Source organism: Anolis carolinensis, chromosome 1 (genome assembly GCF_035594765.1).
Source record: "Anolis carolinensis isolate JA03-04 chromosome 1, rAnoCar3.1.pri, whole genome shotgun sequence".
Lineage (NCBI taxonomy): Eukaryota > Metazoa > Chordata > Lepidosauria > Squamata > Dactyloidae > Anolis > Anolis carolinensis.
In genome coordinates, this window is record NC_085841.1 from 161,475,200 (window position 1) to 161,492,203 (window position 17,004).

A 17,004-nucleotide genomic window follows, 5' to 3' on the forward strand; every position below is an offset into this window, starting at 1 on the left:
AACATCACTCCATCACAGAGTCAGGTGTTCAATGTTACAGCTGAAGAACATAAGAAAGTTGGAAGAGACCACAAAGGCCATCCAGTGTAATCCTCAGCCATGAAGGAATACACAATCAAAGCACTCCCAACAGCTGTCTTAAAAACACACCCAGTGAATCTATCTGGCATGTCAAGGAGCTCAACACAGGTCTTACTCATATCTATCAAGGCACATTCAATTTCCATAAGGGACTGCCTTATTTATATACCTCATGTGACCATTAGAGGGGTAGCAAGGCTCAATGCTATGAATCCATAGCATTAATTACAGAGTGTAGATGCACTCTGGGACTCTGGGGGCCCTTCCACACAGCCATATAACCCAGAATATCAAGGCAGAATAACCCACAATATCTGTTTTGAACTGGAATATCTGGGTCCACATTGCCATATATTCCAGTGTCCTTCCACACTGCCATATATCCCAGAATATCAAGGCAGAAAATCCCACAATATCTACTTTGAACTTGGGTTATCTGAGTCCATACTCAGACAATGTGGGATTTTCTGTCTTGATATTCTGGGATATAGAGCAAATAATGTGGGATTTTATTCAGCTGTGTGGATGGGGCCTGGGAGATCAGGGATTAAATTCCTGCTCAGCCATGGAAACCTTGGGCAAGTCTACTCTCTCAGCCTAAGAGAATGTCAATGGCAAATCTCCTCTGGAGAAACCTTGGAGAAAGTCAGCACAAGCCAGGGTCCTTCTACACAGCCATATAACCCAGAATATCAAGGCAAAAATCTCACAATGTCTACTCTGAACTGGGTCATCTGAGTCCACACTGCTGTTTATTCCAGTTCAAAGCAGAAAATATGCGATTTTATTCAGCTGTGTGGAAGGGGCCCCAGAGACCATTCGGAAGGCACACAGTAACAACAAAGCACCTGCAATGTTGATTTGCATATGCATAAGTCCATTTGCTTATTTTTGACTGGATTGATATACTGTTTTATGGGCTATGTTGGACAATGCCATTGTTTTGTTACAGTGCTAAAGAAGAGTTTTCCTCCCAGGGGAGGATAGAGAAAGGAGCAGATGGGATGTAGGATTTTTAATTTATTTTGTAATCCACTTCTACACCAATGCTTTTCTAAACCAGTCCACTGTGTACAGTGAGGTGTTCAGCCAAGTTAAGGCAGAAATTCTATCCCATTTGCTTAGAAGTAAGCTGCATTGAATTCAGTGGGACTTACTTCCATGTACATGGGATTGTACTGTAAAATATGCAGGCACAGGATTGCAGCAATACTCAAATAACTACAAGTAACCATCCCAACTGCTCTTGACATCACAGAAACCCAAACAATTTGTGATTATGTAGGAATAATCAGATTCATGACAGACAAGATAGATTTATATGCCAAAAAATTGTTCTAGATGGCCCCGCCCCGCAAGGGGGGGAAAATGAGGGGGAGCGTCTGAATCCTTCAAGATATATGACAGATGCTGGCAGTACTTCAAATAGCACTCATCTTCTCCCCCGAAACATTGTTTTAAATGTGCCTTTGATGGCATATTTGATAACAGTTTTATCTCTTTTCAAAGTTTCCAGAGGACCAAACAGAGAAACTTTTGTGGAATCCACGACTGAACTCTGGAAGGCTATCTCCTGAAATACATGCACTTGGTTTCACCCTTGAAAAAGAGGGAGTCAAAGAAAGAAGGAAAAAACAGAGAAAGGACAATGAGCTGACATTCGCAACACAGGCAGATAGGAGGCAGTAGGAGAGCACATGGATCAGCATTGGTGGTTCTGCTTTGAACTGCTGGGAGAGAGAAAGGCAGCACACAAAAAAAGCCAGGCAGGACTTAGAAGTCCCTCCCACTGAATCCTTTCCACTTCGGTAACAGAAGCCAATAAGAAAACACTGTCTTGTGTTTTGGGCCAACAGTTGCATCTCCTCCAGGAGATGAACAAAGTGGGGATGAAATACCTTCTTTTTTTTTTTTCAAACACAAAGAGGATGTCTCATCTCTCATAGTGGTTCAAAGGAGGCAGATAATGTCCATCCTCACCACTAGGATCTGCTCCACACCCTTCACAGGGCGAGTCGATGTCTTCCACATGTCTGGCCAGGATTGAGAAGGCCGCTGAACAGACAGCCCATTCCAGCTTTACTGCCAAACAACTCCCCCATCCCATTTCTTTCCCCAAATCCAAAAATGAAAACAAAAACATGCAAACACAAGGATTCACGACACACTGGAAGATCAACCCTTCTCCAGAGCCTAATCTCAAAGTCAACTATATCAAGAGCCAAATCTTCTACAGTGCGGGTGCCTCAAGGTGCTACCTTAGCCAAAACCAGCAAAATACAACCCCTTCCTTCCAATTCCCTCAAAACCCCTAACATTCATGGAAGCAGTGAATGAAATAGCAAATCAACAATGCATAGAGCCAAGCATCCTCTCATCTTATTTTGTCCCCAGCAGCCTGGGAAATGCATGAAAAGGGTTCTCAGAGACCTGGCACCAAGTAGCTCCCTGCGATCACTGGAGAGAACATCAGGCAGCATCAAAAAGGCTCCCCCCACCTCCTCTTTTCTGTTAAGCAATATTTTCACCCAGGGATCACATAAGGCACTGCCTGCCCCTCCTTTTTCCCTTCCTTTTGCTCAGGGAATCACAACTAATTGGCACACAAAAACAAATACAAAACAGATGAACTTGTGACCTTTTACATCTCAAGGGGACTTGCAACCTGCTTCTGAGGAGGCACACATATGGGTATACGGGGAGGTCGACCCAACCCACTTCAGGGCTTTGCCGAGGTCCTTTGCTGCCATTCCTAAGCTAGTCATCAGCAGGAGCCAGTCACCAGCTTGCCAAAGTTTGTGCAGTCTCCTTTCTTGCCAAATCCTTTCACTTTGGGGCTGGAGAGAGAAGTCAAACGCTTCACCACGAACACTCAAGACAGCCAATTTATGCCATGGGCGCAAACACACACACACACACACATGCACAATGGTCAAAAGCAACGCCTGAGCACATTTTCACTCACCGGCCAGGCAAAGCTGAAAGGGAGAATGATCCGGTTCCTTTCATTATTCCGACTGTATTTCAAATTGAAGGTATTCCCTCCCACGACGGGGGTCGTTCCAGAACCAAAGCTGCATGGGCCCCCAGAGGTGACCCGGGACTGGTACTCCTTCAGGCAAACTTTGAAATAAGTGTCACACTCGTCTCGGGTGCATTTTCGGTCAGCAGAGTTGCGGGTCCCGTCACAGCAATTCCCATTCTGCAGCTCGCCGTTGACATTTTGCATGGAGATGATCTCAAACTCAAACTGGCCCGATGTCAGAGTCACCTGTTAGTTTGTTTTTGGAAATGCCCCCCAAAAGAGAAAGGGAGAGAGGAACAAGTATCAGCACATGCTTGGTACATTGGAGGAAGAAGAGAGAAAGAGATACAATGTGCGGGGAGGCTATTCCATTATTCCCTCATCCAACAGGTACATGAGAGAACTGAAAAGTGAGCTTCACTAAAATAGGTCATTTTTATAAGGGAGGAACCTAGGAATAGTCTGAGCTGGGGGAGAACAAACAAAATCCAAAGTATCATCCCCGAAGAGAGAGGAATTTAGGGATATTCTGAGCTGGAGGAGAATTAACTAATTCCAAAGGACCATGCCTCAAGAGAGAGACCATTGCCCCTATATCCCAGGATCTCATCCCAGTTTATCTGGCAGTGTAGGCTCATATAATCCAGTTTAAAGCAGATAATCTGGGATAAGATCCTGTGATATGGGGAAGTGTAGAAGGGGCCCATGCCTCAAGGGAGAGGAATTAGGGGATGTTCTGAGCTGGAGGAGAACAAATTAAATCTAAAGGACCTTGCCTCGAGACCATGGCCCTTTCCACACTGCCCCTATATCCCAAGATCTCATCCCAGATTCTCTGGCAGTGGAGACTCATATAATCCAGTTTATATCATGCCTCAAGAGAGCGAGATTTGGGGATATTGTGAGCTGGAGGAGAACTAACAAAACCCAAAGGACCATGCCTCAAGAGAGAGAAGCATTTAAGGATATTCTGAGTTGAAGGAGAACCAACAAAATCCAAAGGACCATGGCTTAAGAGCGAGGAGTTGGGGGATATTCAGAGCTGGAGGAGAACTAACTAAATCCAAAGGACCATGCCTCAAGAGAGAGGAACTGGGGATTACTCGGAGCTGCAGGAGAATCAACAAGATCCAAAGGACCAGGTCTCTAACTAAATCTAAAGGACCATGCCTCAAGAGAGAGAGAGGCATTTAAGGGTATTTTGAGTTGAAGGAGAACCAACAAAATCCAAAGGACCATGGCTGAAGAGAGAGGAATTGGGGGATACTCTGAGCTGCGGGAGAACAAACAAGACCCAAAGGACCGTATCTCTAACTAAATCCCAAGGACCCTGCCTCAAGAGAGAGAGGCATTCAGGGATATGCTCAGCTGGAGAACGAAAGCCATGCCTTAAAGGAAGAGAACCCCGGAATACGAGGCAGGCCCCCAAAACCCAACCAAGGCAGATTTTAGAAAGCGTATCCCTTTAAAACGAAAGCAGAACTCCTCCTCGGAGAAAAGGGAAACCCGGCAATCCTTAGGAAAGTTGCGAGGGAAGGAAGCGACCGAGAGAAGAGCGAGCAGAGGGGTTGGAAGAAGCGTGAATTTCCGGCAAACTCCGCTGAGGCTGGTGTTCTTGCTTTGGGAAGCTGAGGCTTTGGCGTGAGAAGGAAGCAAGGGAGGCAGGAAGGCAGGCAGGGGAGCGGCGGCACCTACCTTGACTCGCAGGCAGAGGAGGGCGAGGAGGAGGGAGAGGTCGGCGAGCGGCGGGCGCTTGGCGGCAGGCATGCCTCTGGGTGGCTGGCTCGCCGGAGACGCGGCTCTGGCTCTGGATTAGCGAGCGAGAGAGAGAGAGAGAGGCTCCCCGCCCTGTCCGCCCGTCCGCCTGCCTTGCCGCGGAGGTCTCTGTGTCTTCCTGGCCGCGTCCCTTTTATGCGGGAGGAGCCCCTGTGTGGCGCCCCCGCGCCCCTTCCCTCCTCTCAAAGGACGAGGCCGGGCGTTGGGGAGCCCTGCTCCTCGGCTGCCCTCGCCCCCCGCGCATAGACGGGCGCACACAAAGCCGGGGGGCAAGGGGGGGAAAGGGCTCGCAGATGCGCCCGGACAAACAAAACCAAAACAAAACAAAAACACGGGGCGGGCGGCGGGCGGGGGAGAGGGAGGGGGAGGAAAGAAAGAAAAGGAGAGGAGGAAGGAAGGAAGGAAGGAAAAAAAGCCGGAGAAGGAGGGTAGGTAGACCCGGTCGCCTGTTCTGTGCGAGTCCCACGGAACTGACTGCTGCCTCCAGTTAGCCCATGGCCAGAGGAGGAGGGAGGGTGTGTGTGGGGGGGAAGTGGGAGGGAGGCGCATGCGTCTCATGAATATGCATGAGGGAGCGCTGGGCTTATCCGAGGGAGGGGGAGAAAGAAGGAGGGGGGCAAAGAGGAGGAGGAGGAGGAGAGCACCCATGTCTAAGGCAGCCCCCAAAGGCAGTGAGAAAAAGCCGCCTTTGCAGGGAGGCAGGACAGCGCCCTGGCATGACGGGGGCTCTGCTGTCTAAAGAAAGAGACTTCCATGATCCTGTTTAGGATCCTTTAAACCTTCCCCGCAGAAACTCTGCCGTTCTGTCCTGCGGGCTGAGGATTAGACTCTTATTATGATTATTACACCAACTTGGGTAGTTATTTTCCCCCCAAGCACAAGGTGCCCCTCCTCAAATTCCAAAGCTTAGGATTTCTTGGGATATAAGTCGAACCATAACTGTGAAGTGTGGATGCTAATTGCCTCAATTCTCTTGCATCTTCACATGGACTGGAAATCTGTAGCCCACCAGGTGTGGTTGGACTCCATTTCCCATCTGCCCCATCCGGGCTGGGAAAAATATAGGACGTGAACTTTGACAATATCTGGAGGATGTTAGGTTTCCACCATAAATGATGCTTTGGAGATCCAGCGTTGCCCGGGTTATTTGAAAAAGTCATTTTTTATTTTACAAAATTCATAAGGTTGTGGGTGAACTACAACGCACATCATGTCAGGTTACCCCCAACACGCCATCAGTGGTTAAAGTTTGCTATGTTGGGCAAGTTTGCTCTCTAGATGTATCCTCGGTGGGGTCTGTGTGGTTTCTGGCTGCAGGGTGAACTACAGCTCCCACCATGGTGGTTCAGTTCCCCTCAAACCCCTCCAGTAGGTTCAGTTAGTCATGGGGTTTTGTGTGCCAAGTTTAGTCCCGGTCTGTTGTCAGTGGGGGTCACGGTGTCTCCAGATGTAGGTGAACTATAACTCCCAGAAATGAAGGTCAATTCCCCCCAAACCCCTCCAGTATGTTCAGTTGGTCATGGTGGTTCTGTGTGCCAAGTTTGGTCCCAGTCTATTGGTGGAGGTCACGGTGTCTATGGATGTAGGTGAACTACAACTCCCAGAAATGAAGGTCAGTTTCCCCTCAACCCCCTCCAGTAGGTTCAGTTGGTCATTGTGGTTCTGTGTGCCAAGTTTGATCCAGGTCCATCATCGGTGGGGGTGTGGTCACAGTTTCTCTGTTTGTAGGTGAACTACAACTCCCAGAAATGAAAGTCAGTCTCTCCCAAACCCCGCCAGTATTGAAATTTGGGCATATTGGGTATGTGTGCCAAGTGTGGTCCAGGTCCATTGTTGGTCGGGTCCAGATCCTCTTTGATTGTAGGTGAACTATAAATCCCAGTACCTACAACTCCTAATTGTCAAGGCCAATTCTTCCCAAATCTCTCCAGTATTTTTCTTTGGTCATGGGGGTTCTGTGTGTCAAATGTTGTCCAGGTCTGTTGTCAGTGGGGGTCACAATGCTGTGTCTTGATGCAGGGTGAACTACAACTTCCCTCATGTGGAGTCAATCCCCAAACTCCTCCAGTATGTTTAGTTGCTGCGCAGTTCTTCTCTGTTATGCAGACAGAGTTGAAAAGAGTAGGAAAGAGTTAAGGGAGAGGCAGTGGGCGGAGTCATGCAAATTCCACACCAATGGAGAGAGGAAGGAACCCTGGGATGCCTGCTGTGGAGGAAAAACAGGAAATCTAAGATGAAATTGTCCCTGAATGAAAGCCTTCACTTGGGTGGTGGGCAAAATGGTGTTTCTGGAGGACATCAGCAGGACCCTTGGTGCTCACTATAACCTGAGATGTCATTGGAGGGAGTGCTTTTGGTGGCTTCTCAGCACTGTGGATTACAGCTGTTAGTGGAGGCAGGAGCTTGTTTGTGTAAGCAAACACCACCACATACACACATACAGATTTTCACTTGTATGATGTGTATAGATATTATTATTATTATTATTATTATTATTATTATTATTATTATGTACATAACAACACAGCACACATGCACATTAGGTCCAAGTGTCTGGGATTCGGGCTCTTCCCAAGGGCCTAGGATATTAAAGGTATTTTTATAGTATGTGTGCAGTTCCAAGCATTATTATTATTGAATTATTATTTACATGTACATAACAACACAATAGGTCCAAGTGTCTGGGAATGGTCTCTGAATGCCAGGATCTTCCCAAGGGCCTAGGATATTAGAAGTATTTTCATAGAATATATGCAGTTCCGAGCATTATCATCATCATCATCTGAAACACAACAAGATGAGTCCATAGCAGACACTCTGCTGGCTGTTGTATTGGATCACACATCAGACACTTCCCAGGTGTCTAGGACTGTGTGATGTATGGGCGAATTGTGCGTGCAGATCCCAGTAAGTTGGCCTTCTGCAGCTGACAGGTGGTAATTTTGTCAGCGCCGATACATCACACAAGCACTGCACCCAGTGTGCTGATCACCACTGGGACCACCTTGACTGGCTTGTGCCAGAATCTTTGTAATTCGATCTTTAAATCCTAATATCGTGTCAGCTTTTCCAGTTGTTTCTCCTCAATCCTGCTGTCACCTGGGATTGCAACATCGACAATCCATACTTTGTTTTTTTAACACGATTGTGAGGTCAGGAGTATTATTATTATTATTATTATTATTATTATTATTATTATTAATTATTCGGGTTCCTCTGTGGATCCCATCCCCAGCATTGACTTTGCCTGTGTGTTTTCACAGATGATCTAGCAAGCCTCTTGTTTATGTGTGCATGGTAGGTATGTGTATAAATGCACACACATCTATGCATAATGTATATGAGTATGCATCTATACACACCCACATTGGGCCCGCCCTTCCTTGCCTGTCCTCCTGCCCACTCCGTCTTCCCGACTCTGGGTCTCCAGCCACGAATGAGAAGAGCCCTCTCCTTCCAAGGCCGACCCTCCCTCCCCTTTCGGGGGCCACACAAGCAGAGCCGGGCCTGCGTGGGAAGGGGAAAGGCACATCTCGCGCCGCACCAGCCCCGACTCCAATCACAAAAGTTCGCTCTTGGTGGAAAGAGTAACGCAATCCACCCGCTGCTGGTTCTCTCCAGAGAGGGAGGGAGAGGGAGGCCAAGGGCGTGTGTGAGAGTCCTATAGAAAGTCTTCTGCTGCCTTATTCATCCCTCCCCCACCCCCTCTCAACTTGCGCTCTCGGGCCGCTTTCCGCGGTGAACCCGGTTTTTTTTTTCTGGCAGATAGGAGGCAGTGCTCTGCGCCGCTTCGGCTCTGAGGACTGAGAAGGGATCGTTGAGCAAGAAAGCCCTTTCTGATGCGCCCAGGGGAGCATCACAACCTAAGAGGAGGGCATCCCCTTGCTGGGCTGGGTGGACTTGGGGCTGAATGCTATGCCTTGCTGGCAAGACTTTGGGCTAATCTGTAAGAGAAGCAGCATGCCCGAATAAGGCAGGGATTTGTTTACTGTTACTACATCATCTTCATTTTCCCCTTCACCTTCATCTGGAGCCCCTGGTGGCGCAGTGGATTCAGCCCTTGTGCTGGCAGGGCTGCTGACTTGAAGGTTAGGTTGCTGACCTGAAGGTTGCCGGTTCGAATCCAACCCAGGGAGAGTGCGGATGAGCTCCCTCTGTTAGCTCTAGCTCCATGCGGGGACATGAGAGAAGCCTCCCACAAGGATGGTCAAACCATCAGAGCATCTGAGCGTCCCCTGGGCAATTCTCTCACACCAGAAAGGACATGCAGTTTCTCAAGTTGCGCCTGACCTGAAAAAAAATCTCCCTTCATCTTCATTTTCCTTCATCTTCATCTCCTTCTCTTCCTTCTCCTCTTCTCCCCCTCCCGCTCATCTTTTCCTCTTCCACCCTTCCCCTTCTTCTCCTCCTCCTTCTCTTTCTTCTCCTCTTCCTCCTCATCCTCTTCCCCCTCCCCTATTCCTCATCTTCTTCTCCTTCTCCTCTTCTCCCTGCTCCTCCTCTTCTTCTCTTCTTCTTCTTCTTCTTCTTCTTCCTCCTCCTCCTCCTCCTCCTGCTCCTCCTCCTCCTCCTCCTCCTCTTCTCCTCATCCTCTTCCCCCTCCCCTATTCCTCATCTTCTTCTCCTTCTCCTCTTCTCCCTGCTCCTCCTCTTCTTCTCTTCTTCTTCTTCTTCTTCTTCTTCCTCCTCCTCCTCCTCCTCCTGCTCCTCCTCCTCCTCCTCCTCCTCTTCTCCTCCTCCTCCTCCTTTTCCTCCTCCTCTTCCTTCTCCTACTCTTTTCCTCCCCAGGGAAAGTCTGTGTTTTTTCTATATAAGAAAGGATTCTTATTGTCCTTTCAACCTAATGATTATGTCTTCTTCTGCTTGATCTCTGATTCCAGTTGGTTATCTTCTTTCCTTTTCTTCTTGAAGATGCTTAGTGATTGTTTCTGTTTGGTTGTTTCTTCATATTGCCAAACTGTTCTTAGAAAACTATTACTTAAATCTACTTGTTAGTAAGTTTGCATTGTACATACTTATATATACTTAACCTACTATGTATTTTCATCTTCATCATAGTCTTCTTTTTCTCTTTCTCCTCCTCTTCTTCTTCTTTCCCTTCCCCCACTCCTCTTCTCTTTCTCCTCCTCCTCCTTCTAAATACAGTTTGCCCTTCCTAGTTACAGATTCAGCCATCCACAACTTGAAAAAGAATCTAAAACTTAAACTTTGATTTTACCATTGGATATTTAAGACCATTTCATTCCATCATGGTTGGGTATCCAAGCTTTGGGTATCCATGGGGCAGGCCTGTAGCCGGGGCGGGGGGGGGGGGGAGTTTAAGGGTTCAACCCCACAAAAAATGTTTGTTATTTTTTAAAAACTTGGTTTACTCATGAATTGGTTAATCAGTTAATAGCCATGTGTAAACCAGATTTGTTTAAACCTGAAACATTTCAGAGAAGGTTTGAGCACTTAACACCCCCCCCCCCCCCCCACACACACACACACACACCGTTACAATGAGGATCTTTCAACCAAAGCCAAGCAGATACCAAAGTCTCCCATTGTGACGTCAATGATGGTTTAAAGAGCATGCTCTCTTCTGGGACATTCTGGCCCACCGATGGCCTGAGCATCCCATTGATCCTTGCACATAGGGCCTCATTAGATGCAGCAAGAGAACCGTCTTCTCCCCACTTTTCTGCACTCCTGGCACATAGTCCTCCGGAGGACATCACGTGATGCAGGGCTACTTCTGGCAGGACTCCGTGTACACCTGATTCCTCATTGAACAAAGTAAGAGCAACCAAAGAGGAAGTGGGGACAGATGGGGAAACATCATGGGAAGGTATAGGATGGACCTCAATGAGAGGGAACATAGTGTGATGGTTCCCTCCTCTGCTCCACAATTGCCCCAGTTTTACTCCTGGACATCCGATAAGGTCCTAGACTCATGGAATCATAGTTGGAAGAGACTACAAGGGCCATCCAGTTCAATCCTCTGCCATGCAGTGTTACCTATCCTACGACTATGCATTTCATTTCCCCTCTGCCTAAGTGTAAAATCATAAATTTATTTATTCATTTATATATACCTCATGTTTCTTCTCATGGGTACTCAAGGCAGCTAACAACCACACACTTTTTTTTCCTCTTGAAGTTCATTTTGTTAGCTTTGGCCCACCTCTCTAATCTGTTAAAGTCATTTTCAGTTTTGATCCTGTTCTCTGGAGTAAGACCTATCCTTCTCAGTTTGGTGTCATCTGCAGATTTAATAAGCATGTCCCCTATTCTGTCATCTAAGTCATTGATAAAGATGCTGAATTCCCAATGCACCTAACCATAGCATTGTCTAGCTCACATTTTACTAGCTTCTTTGTGAAGCTTGCTGATGGCCTTACTTAAATCAAGATATGCTATGTCCACAGCATTCCCTTCATCTACCAAGCTTGCAACTGTAGCCAAGTGGGAGAGGTGGTTAGTGTAGCATGACTTATTATTGAGAAACCCATTGGGGGGGGGGGAGAGAATTAATCTCTTTTTCTTCTACCTTTATATTTGCAATACTGCTGGGTGTCTAATTCATTTTGGGGAGAAGGGTGGCTAGGTGAACAGACAATGGCTTGGGCTAAAAGTGGTGTTATTTTATCCATCATATACCTGATTAATGACCACAACATCTTAAAATATGAAAGATAAGTCTCAGCTAGAGCAAAATCAGCATGCAGACACCAAACCAAATCATCCCATAGAACTTTGCTATTCAAAGTGGTGTTCTATGGGTTGCTGTTTCCAGCTATTGGCTAACACATGTGACAAATTTTGTGACAGAATGGCAGGTGCAAAGGGCGACACCATCACCCCATGCACCATTCTGGTCTGGCGATGCTTTTCCCCATCGCTCAAACTGGAGAGGCCTCTGGCGGAAATAACAGAATAATGTGTGATGGCAGGCATGGGGCTCCACCTCTGATGAAGGCTGGAAGCATTCTAGGATACTTGATTTGGTTAATATGATGAGCTCCTTAGAAAGAAACAGTTGTAGTCAGTGAAGCAAAATAGGGCTGACTCCCAGCACACTATGGGGAAGAATACATCCTGCTGATCCACCATATCAGATACCTTAAGAAAGCACTACTATAAAGTGCTGTGCAAAATTTATATTCTCTTGGTAGCTACATTTGGAAAAAAAAACCTTATCTGTTTAAAGTATCTGTTTTGTGCGGCAGAAAGTGAGAGGAAGAATAAAACAGGCCCGTGAGCTAGAACAGCGTCTGAAAACTTTGGCTTATCTCTGCTGTCAAAGCCATTAATAACAAAGACATGGCCTATACCAATAAATATTCCTCACTAGAACAGACCCAAGAATCTAGTGCTTATGTGACTCTTGTGGATTCAGTGGGTAATTGGGATCAATGGACTGTATCACAGGAGCCTGCTATTCCACTACAGTTGTGCTGTCATTGATAGTGATACCTGGTTGTGCATCTTCAGTGTCTCATCTCTCTTTAATTGCACAGTTGTGCCAATTCATGGTCCCACAATCAAACTTCTGCATACCCTTATAATCCCATATTTGTGCACTACTGCTGCTGTGTAATTTTTAAATTTTTCATTTTGAGCAGTTCCAGCTATTCAGTGTTCCAGCTTTCAAAAATAAACAAAACACAAATATAATTATAAACAAAGGAAAATGGCTTTGGAATGGTGAAGAGGACATGGGAGAAAAGCATTATCATGCTCTCTTTACTGGTGGCACAATGGTACAGAAGTGGAGGGGACCCATTGCAGCATGGTAGGCAATGAAAGAATTGTGAGACAGGGAGCTATTGACAGGTTTTATCCTTCAATAGCTAGAGATAGCAAAATCATGATCCAATTACAATGCCAGTCCAGCTGCCATACCATTTCCCCTGCTTTGTGCAATAAGCCCAATATTTCTGAGCATTACATGAGTGCCTTTCCCTTGTCCCTTAATAAAAGCACCCATCTAATCCACATGGGAGAACAGAAGTGTGTGTGTGTTGAGAGAATGAGAGAGTTTAATATCCTATAACCCAGGCTGGTAAGGATTGTGGGAGTTGAAGTCCAAACTCAAAGGGCTGAAATTTGCTATAACCCCTTTCTTTGTTGACTATTGGAACTGTGTGAGGATGGCGTTTTCTTTCTGTTCAATAATTAAATACATTTTATTTCACCAATTCAACTAATTAATTTATTCAGTTTTTAATTTACTTAATGCCACTGAATTGAGTAGGAGCAAAAACTTCAAAGGGTGTAAAAAAATAAGCCACCTTTCCACACCTACAGCGCTCTGCACCCTTTACCTGTGAGTAAAATCCTATACATAGTGGGATTTGTTTCCAAGTAAACCAGCGCAGGATTGGCTCATATGCAGCAATGGCTGGGGGAAAGGGGTGTGTGAAGGAGAGAGGAGATAATCACACTGGGAAAAAGAGGCGTGTGCTGGAAAATGATTGTCTCAAGACAAATCATCACCCTGGGGAGAAATAAAAGGGCGTATGTATACTTAAAGCTGACTTTCTCTGCAGTGAAGGTAGCTTCTTGGCAGCAGAATTCGCCTTCCTGAAATCTATCAAAGTGTGTGACATCTGTTGTGTGATGGGAGATTGTTGAAGGAAAAATTATTTCTGGCAATTAGAGGGATTTCTCAAGTGTTTCTTCAAAACCAAAGAGGAAATTAGACCAGAAGTAGTTAATCACCTGCCTCAATTTTGTGTGCCGACAACTGAAAGCAGCATACGGTAATGGAGCACTTACTTCTGAATGGCTGTTTTCTGCTTTGAGCCCCAACCTGGTTTAGAAATCCAGTTGCTATGGAATTTGCACCTGCAATGGAGTCTTAGGCAGCCAATCCTCTATGGGAGTTAATCATATAAGGAAATAGAGCCCAGCAGTTGAGCTTCTGCTATGAAAGATACTCCTTAGGAAGTGATGGACTTCCATGGGACCTCTGAGAAAACCATCTGTTGCCCAAGAAGAATGCTTGGGAAGGAGGATTCTGTGTAATGGAAACAGAAATTATTCAAAGCTGGACCAACAGGCCTTGTCATGCTTTTATTTTCAGTGCACAAATTGTGAACTTTAATAACAGTACTGCAGTAAGCCACTGTTTACTAAATCTGAGCTTTCCTTTGAGTGCTCAGAGTGTTTCATATGCACTGGCTAAAGAACTCTAGAATACAATTGTACCTTCATATTTGTTGGGATTTTGTTTCAGGATACCCAGTGGATACCAAAATCCATGGATGCTCAGTTCCTGTAATATAAACCACTATACATGATTCTCATCCCGGTTAAAAAAGAAAACCACAACCCCATAATTTTACAAATGGGACTAAAGTTGAAAGATAGAGCTAATGCCTATTCAACTGGAGAACCTTTGGGGTGGTATAATCCAGACCTCTGTAAGAAATACAGTAGAAATTGGGCAGACTTTGAGCAGAGGGGCCTGATTTTCAATACACCTTGAAATCTAGTTTTGGAACAAGTCACTGTTTTCAGGACTTGGAAAAATTAGTTTGTGGAGACAGCTTGCAAAATCGCACAGCCAGCATTGTTGGTGGGGATTTGGGAAGCTTCTGGTCCAAACAAATAATTTTCGCAGCTCTAATACCCTAAGTTCCTTTATAGGATTTGTGGGGATGATACAAGTGAAGAAGAGTAATGAAGGAATAGTGGAAAGATTGTGAAACTTCAAATGTAATGAGAGAACATTGCTCTATATAGTTGGTGACTTTATGGCAGAGGAATCGTACAGACTTGCAGCTGAAGTTGCACTATAATTTCCAGATGGTCTAGTCCACATACTAAAAGGCGAGATATACTGGGAGATGCAGCCCAACAACATTTGGTAGGTCATGCAATTCCCTCCCAGATTTAAGAGATGTTCTGTAAGTATTGTACACCTCAGCTGTCTGCAGTCCTTTTATCTATAATAGTCATTACATCCCAAAGTTTGTCAAGATGTGTTTGTTGTCTAAGATGAAGGACAGAAAGGTCCCCAATCTATTTCAGCGTGGCAGCTGAGTTTTTCTTCAGTAGTGGTTGCTTTTATCATGCTTGGGCCTCAAGGCAGACTGCATAGTGTGCATATGACTTGAGTATCTTAACATTTTCTCCAACTCCTAAGATTTGTTGCCTGATGGCATGGCATCTTAGTCCGTCTAATATGGGCTGGCCTTGGACACGCTTCCAGTGCCAATTGTGGCACATTTCTTTTCTTAGGGGCTATAATGACAATGTGGTCGCTGTTGCCTGTTTTTGGTCAAAAGCTATTGTACTCCTTTTATTTTTATCAGTTTTATACTAATTTATGCAATGCTTTTGATATGAAATAAATAAATGAGTTGTGTAATAGTTTGTATTTAAAATGTAATGTTCTAATCTTCATTTATATACATAGATAGATCTTTATGTCTTGTTATTTTGGCAGGTATGAGCAGCATGTTCTCGTGGACAATGCAATCATACCAGTACTGTAGTACCAGACCTAAGATGTATTATCTTCTGTGTTGTTTCCAAGAAACAACACAGAACTTCTGGAAAAAATCCCAACCATCATCCAAAGATGTATTACTGTGTGAGCACTGATAGACCTCTTCTCCTCTCTGATTAAATTGTCAAATGTTCCTTTAAGTAAATGTAAAGGTTTTCCCCTGACATTAAGTCTAGTCATGTCTGACTCTGTGGACTTGGTGCTCATCTCCATTTCTAAGCCAAAGAGCCGGCATTGTCCGTAGACACCTCCAAGGTCATGTGGTTGGCATGACTGCATGGAGCACTATTACTTTCCTGCTGGAGCGGGACCTATTGATCTACTCACATTTGCATGTTTCCAAACTACTAGGTTGGCAGAAGCTGGAGCCAACAGTGGGAGCTCACCCCACTCCCTGGATTCGAACTGCCAATCTTTCGGTCAGCAAGTTCAGCAGCTCAGCTGTTTAATCCATGGCGCCACCGGGGGTTCCTTTAAAGCCCTCTATTAATACCAGTCAGAAAATGTGATGGTGAATTTTATAAATGTTGCATATTGTCTGAAGAAAATATTCATTTTATTCTGGATCTACTTCCTATTTGTTATATTATTGGAATCTGTGTGTCTCCTTTATGTACACAATCAATAAATAACTATTTTTTACTTTATCTTTCCTTATGACTTCGAATCAAAGCAGCCCAATGATGCTTTATGTGCAGTTGGATCCTACATAGTTATAGGTAGATCAATTATTCTCATGCATGAGCATAACTAAAATCAGCTGGAAAAAGGCAATGCTAGGCTTTGCAGATATAATAATAATAATAATAATAATAATAATAATAATAATAACTTTATTCTTATACCCCGCCCCATCTCCCCGAAGGGACTCGGGGCGGCTTACATGGGGTCATGCCCGGACAGAATAGTATAAAATCAGAGCAAAACCAACAAAGATGTATACAATTGAAGGGAAAACATTCTAAAAGAGTAGCAGGACACACAATCCAAACACCCCAAAACTTCAGTGGGAATGAGTATGCTCAGTGGGTACAGAGCTGGAAGAGGGAGCAAGGGAGTTATATTTAGTATTGCTGAGGACAGCATAGGTGGACCCCAACCCAAAACTATTAGTTGCTTTCAAGCCCTACTGGCAAACTAATATATCTCATTCCATTTCTGTGGGTTCTTATGAGGATCCCATGGCTAACAAGCAGCCACTAGTGTAAAAACACCACATGAAAGATAATTCAGGACTCCTGTACCTTTAATAATTGTGTGCTAGCATTGCAGCAGGTGTAGCTTGTTTTGCAAACTACCCTTGCTGAATTCTCTCTTCTCTCTAACTGTTAAAGGCACAGAAGCTCTGTCCTCTTACTCATGCAGCTTTCATATACCACAGATCTGGTAGAATTCTTAAGTACACAACATTACAGTGAGAGAGGGAGAGAAGCAATTAATTTTATAAGCAAGGTTTTGGTGGACCTGCCTTATCATGTTCCAAGAGACATAAAATACAGCCAGGGATTGGACTTTCTGACAAATGGCATCATGCAGCCCAGTGTTATTTTAACTGACAACTATTAGATGGCTACTAATGGTTTAACTATGTATTAACTATGTATTCAGCTTGGTGTTCTGG

General features: G+C 45.0%; 1 protein-coding gene across 1 annotated transcript in view; it reads right to left on the reverse strand.

Annotated features, from left to right (window-relative positions):
• jag1 (jagged canonical Notch ligand 1) overlaps nucleotides 1-5,392 on the reverse strand; it is a 52,679-nt gene extending 47,287 nt beyond the window's left edge. Inside the window, exons 1-2 of the mRNA XM_003215336.4 lie at nucleotides 4,802-5,392; nucleotides 3,047-3,352 (exon numbers count right to left, since the gene is read on the reverse strand). Coding sequence (XP_003215384.2) covers nucleotides 3,047-3,352; nucleotides 4,802-4,873 — 378 coding nt within the window. The 5' untranslated portion in view covers nucleotides 4,874-5,392. The remainder of the gene's footprint in view (nucleotides 1-3,046; nucleotides 3,353-4,801) is intronic.
• Between the last annotated feature and the right edge of the window lie 11,612 nt (nucleotides 5,393-17,004).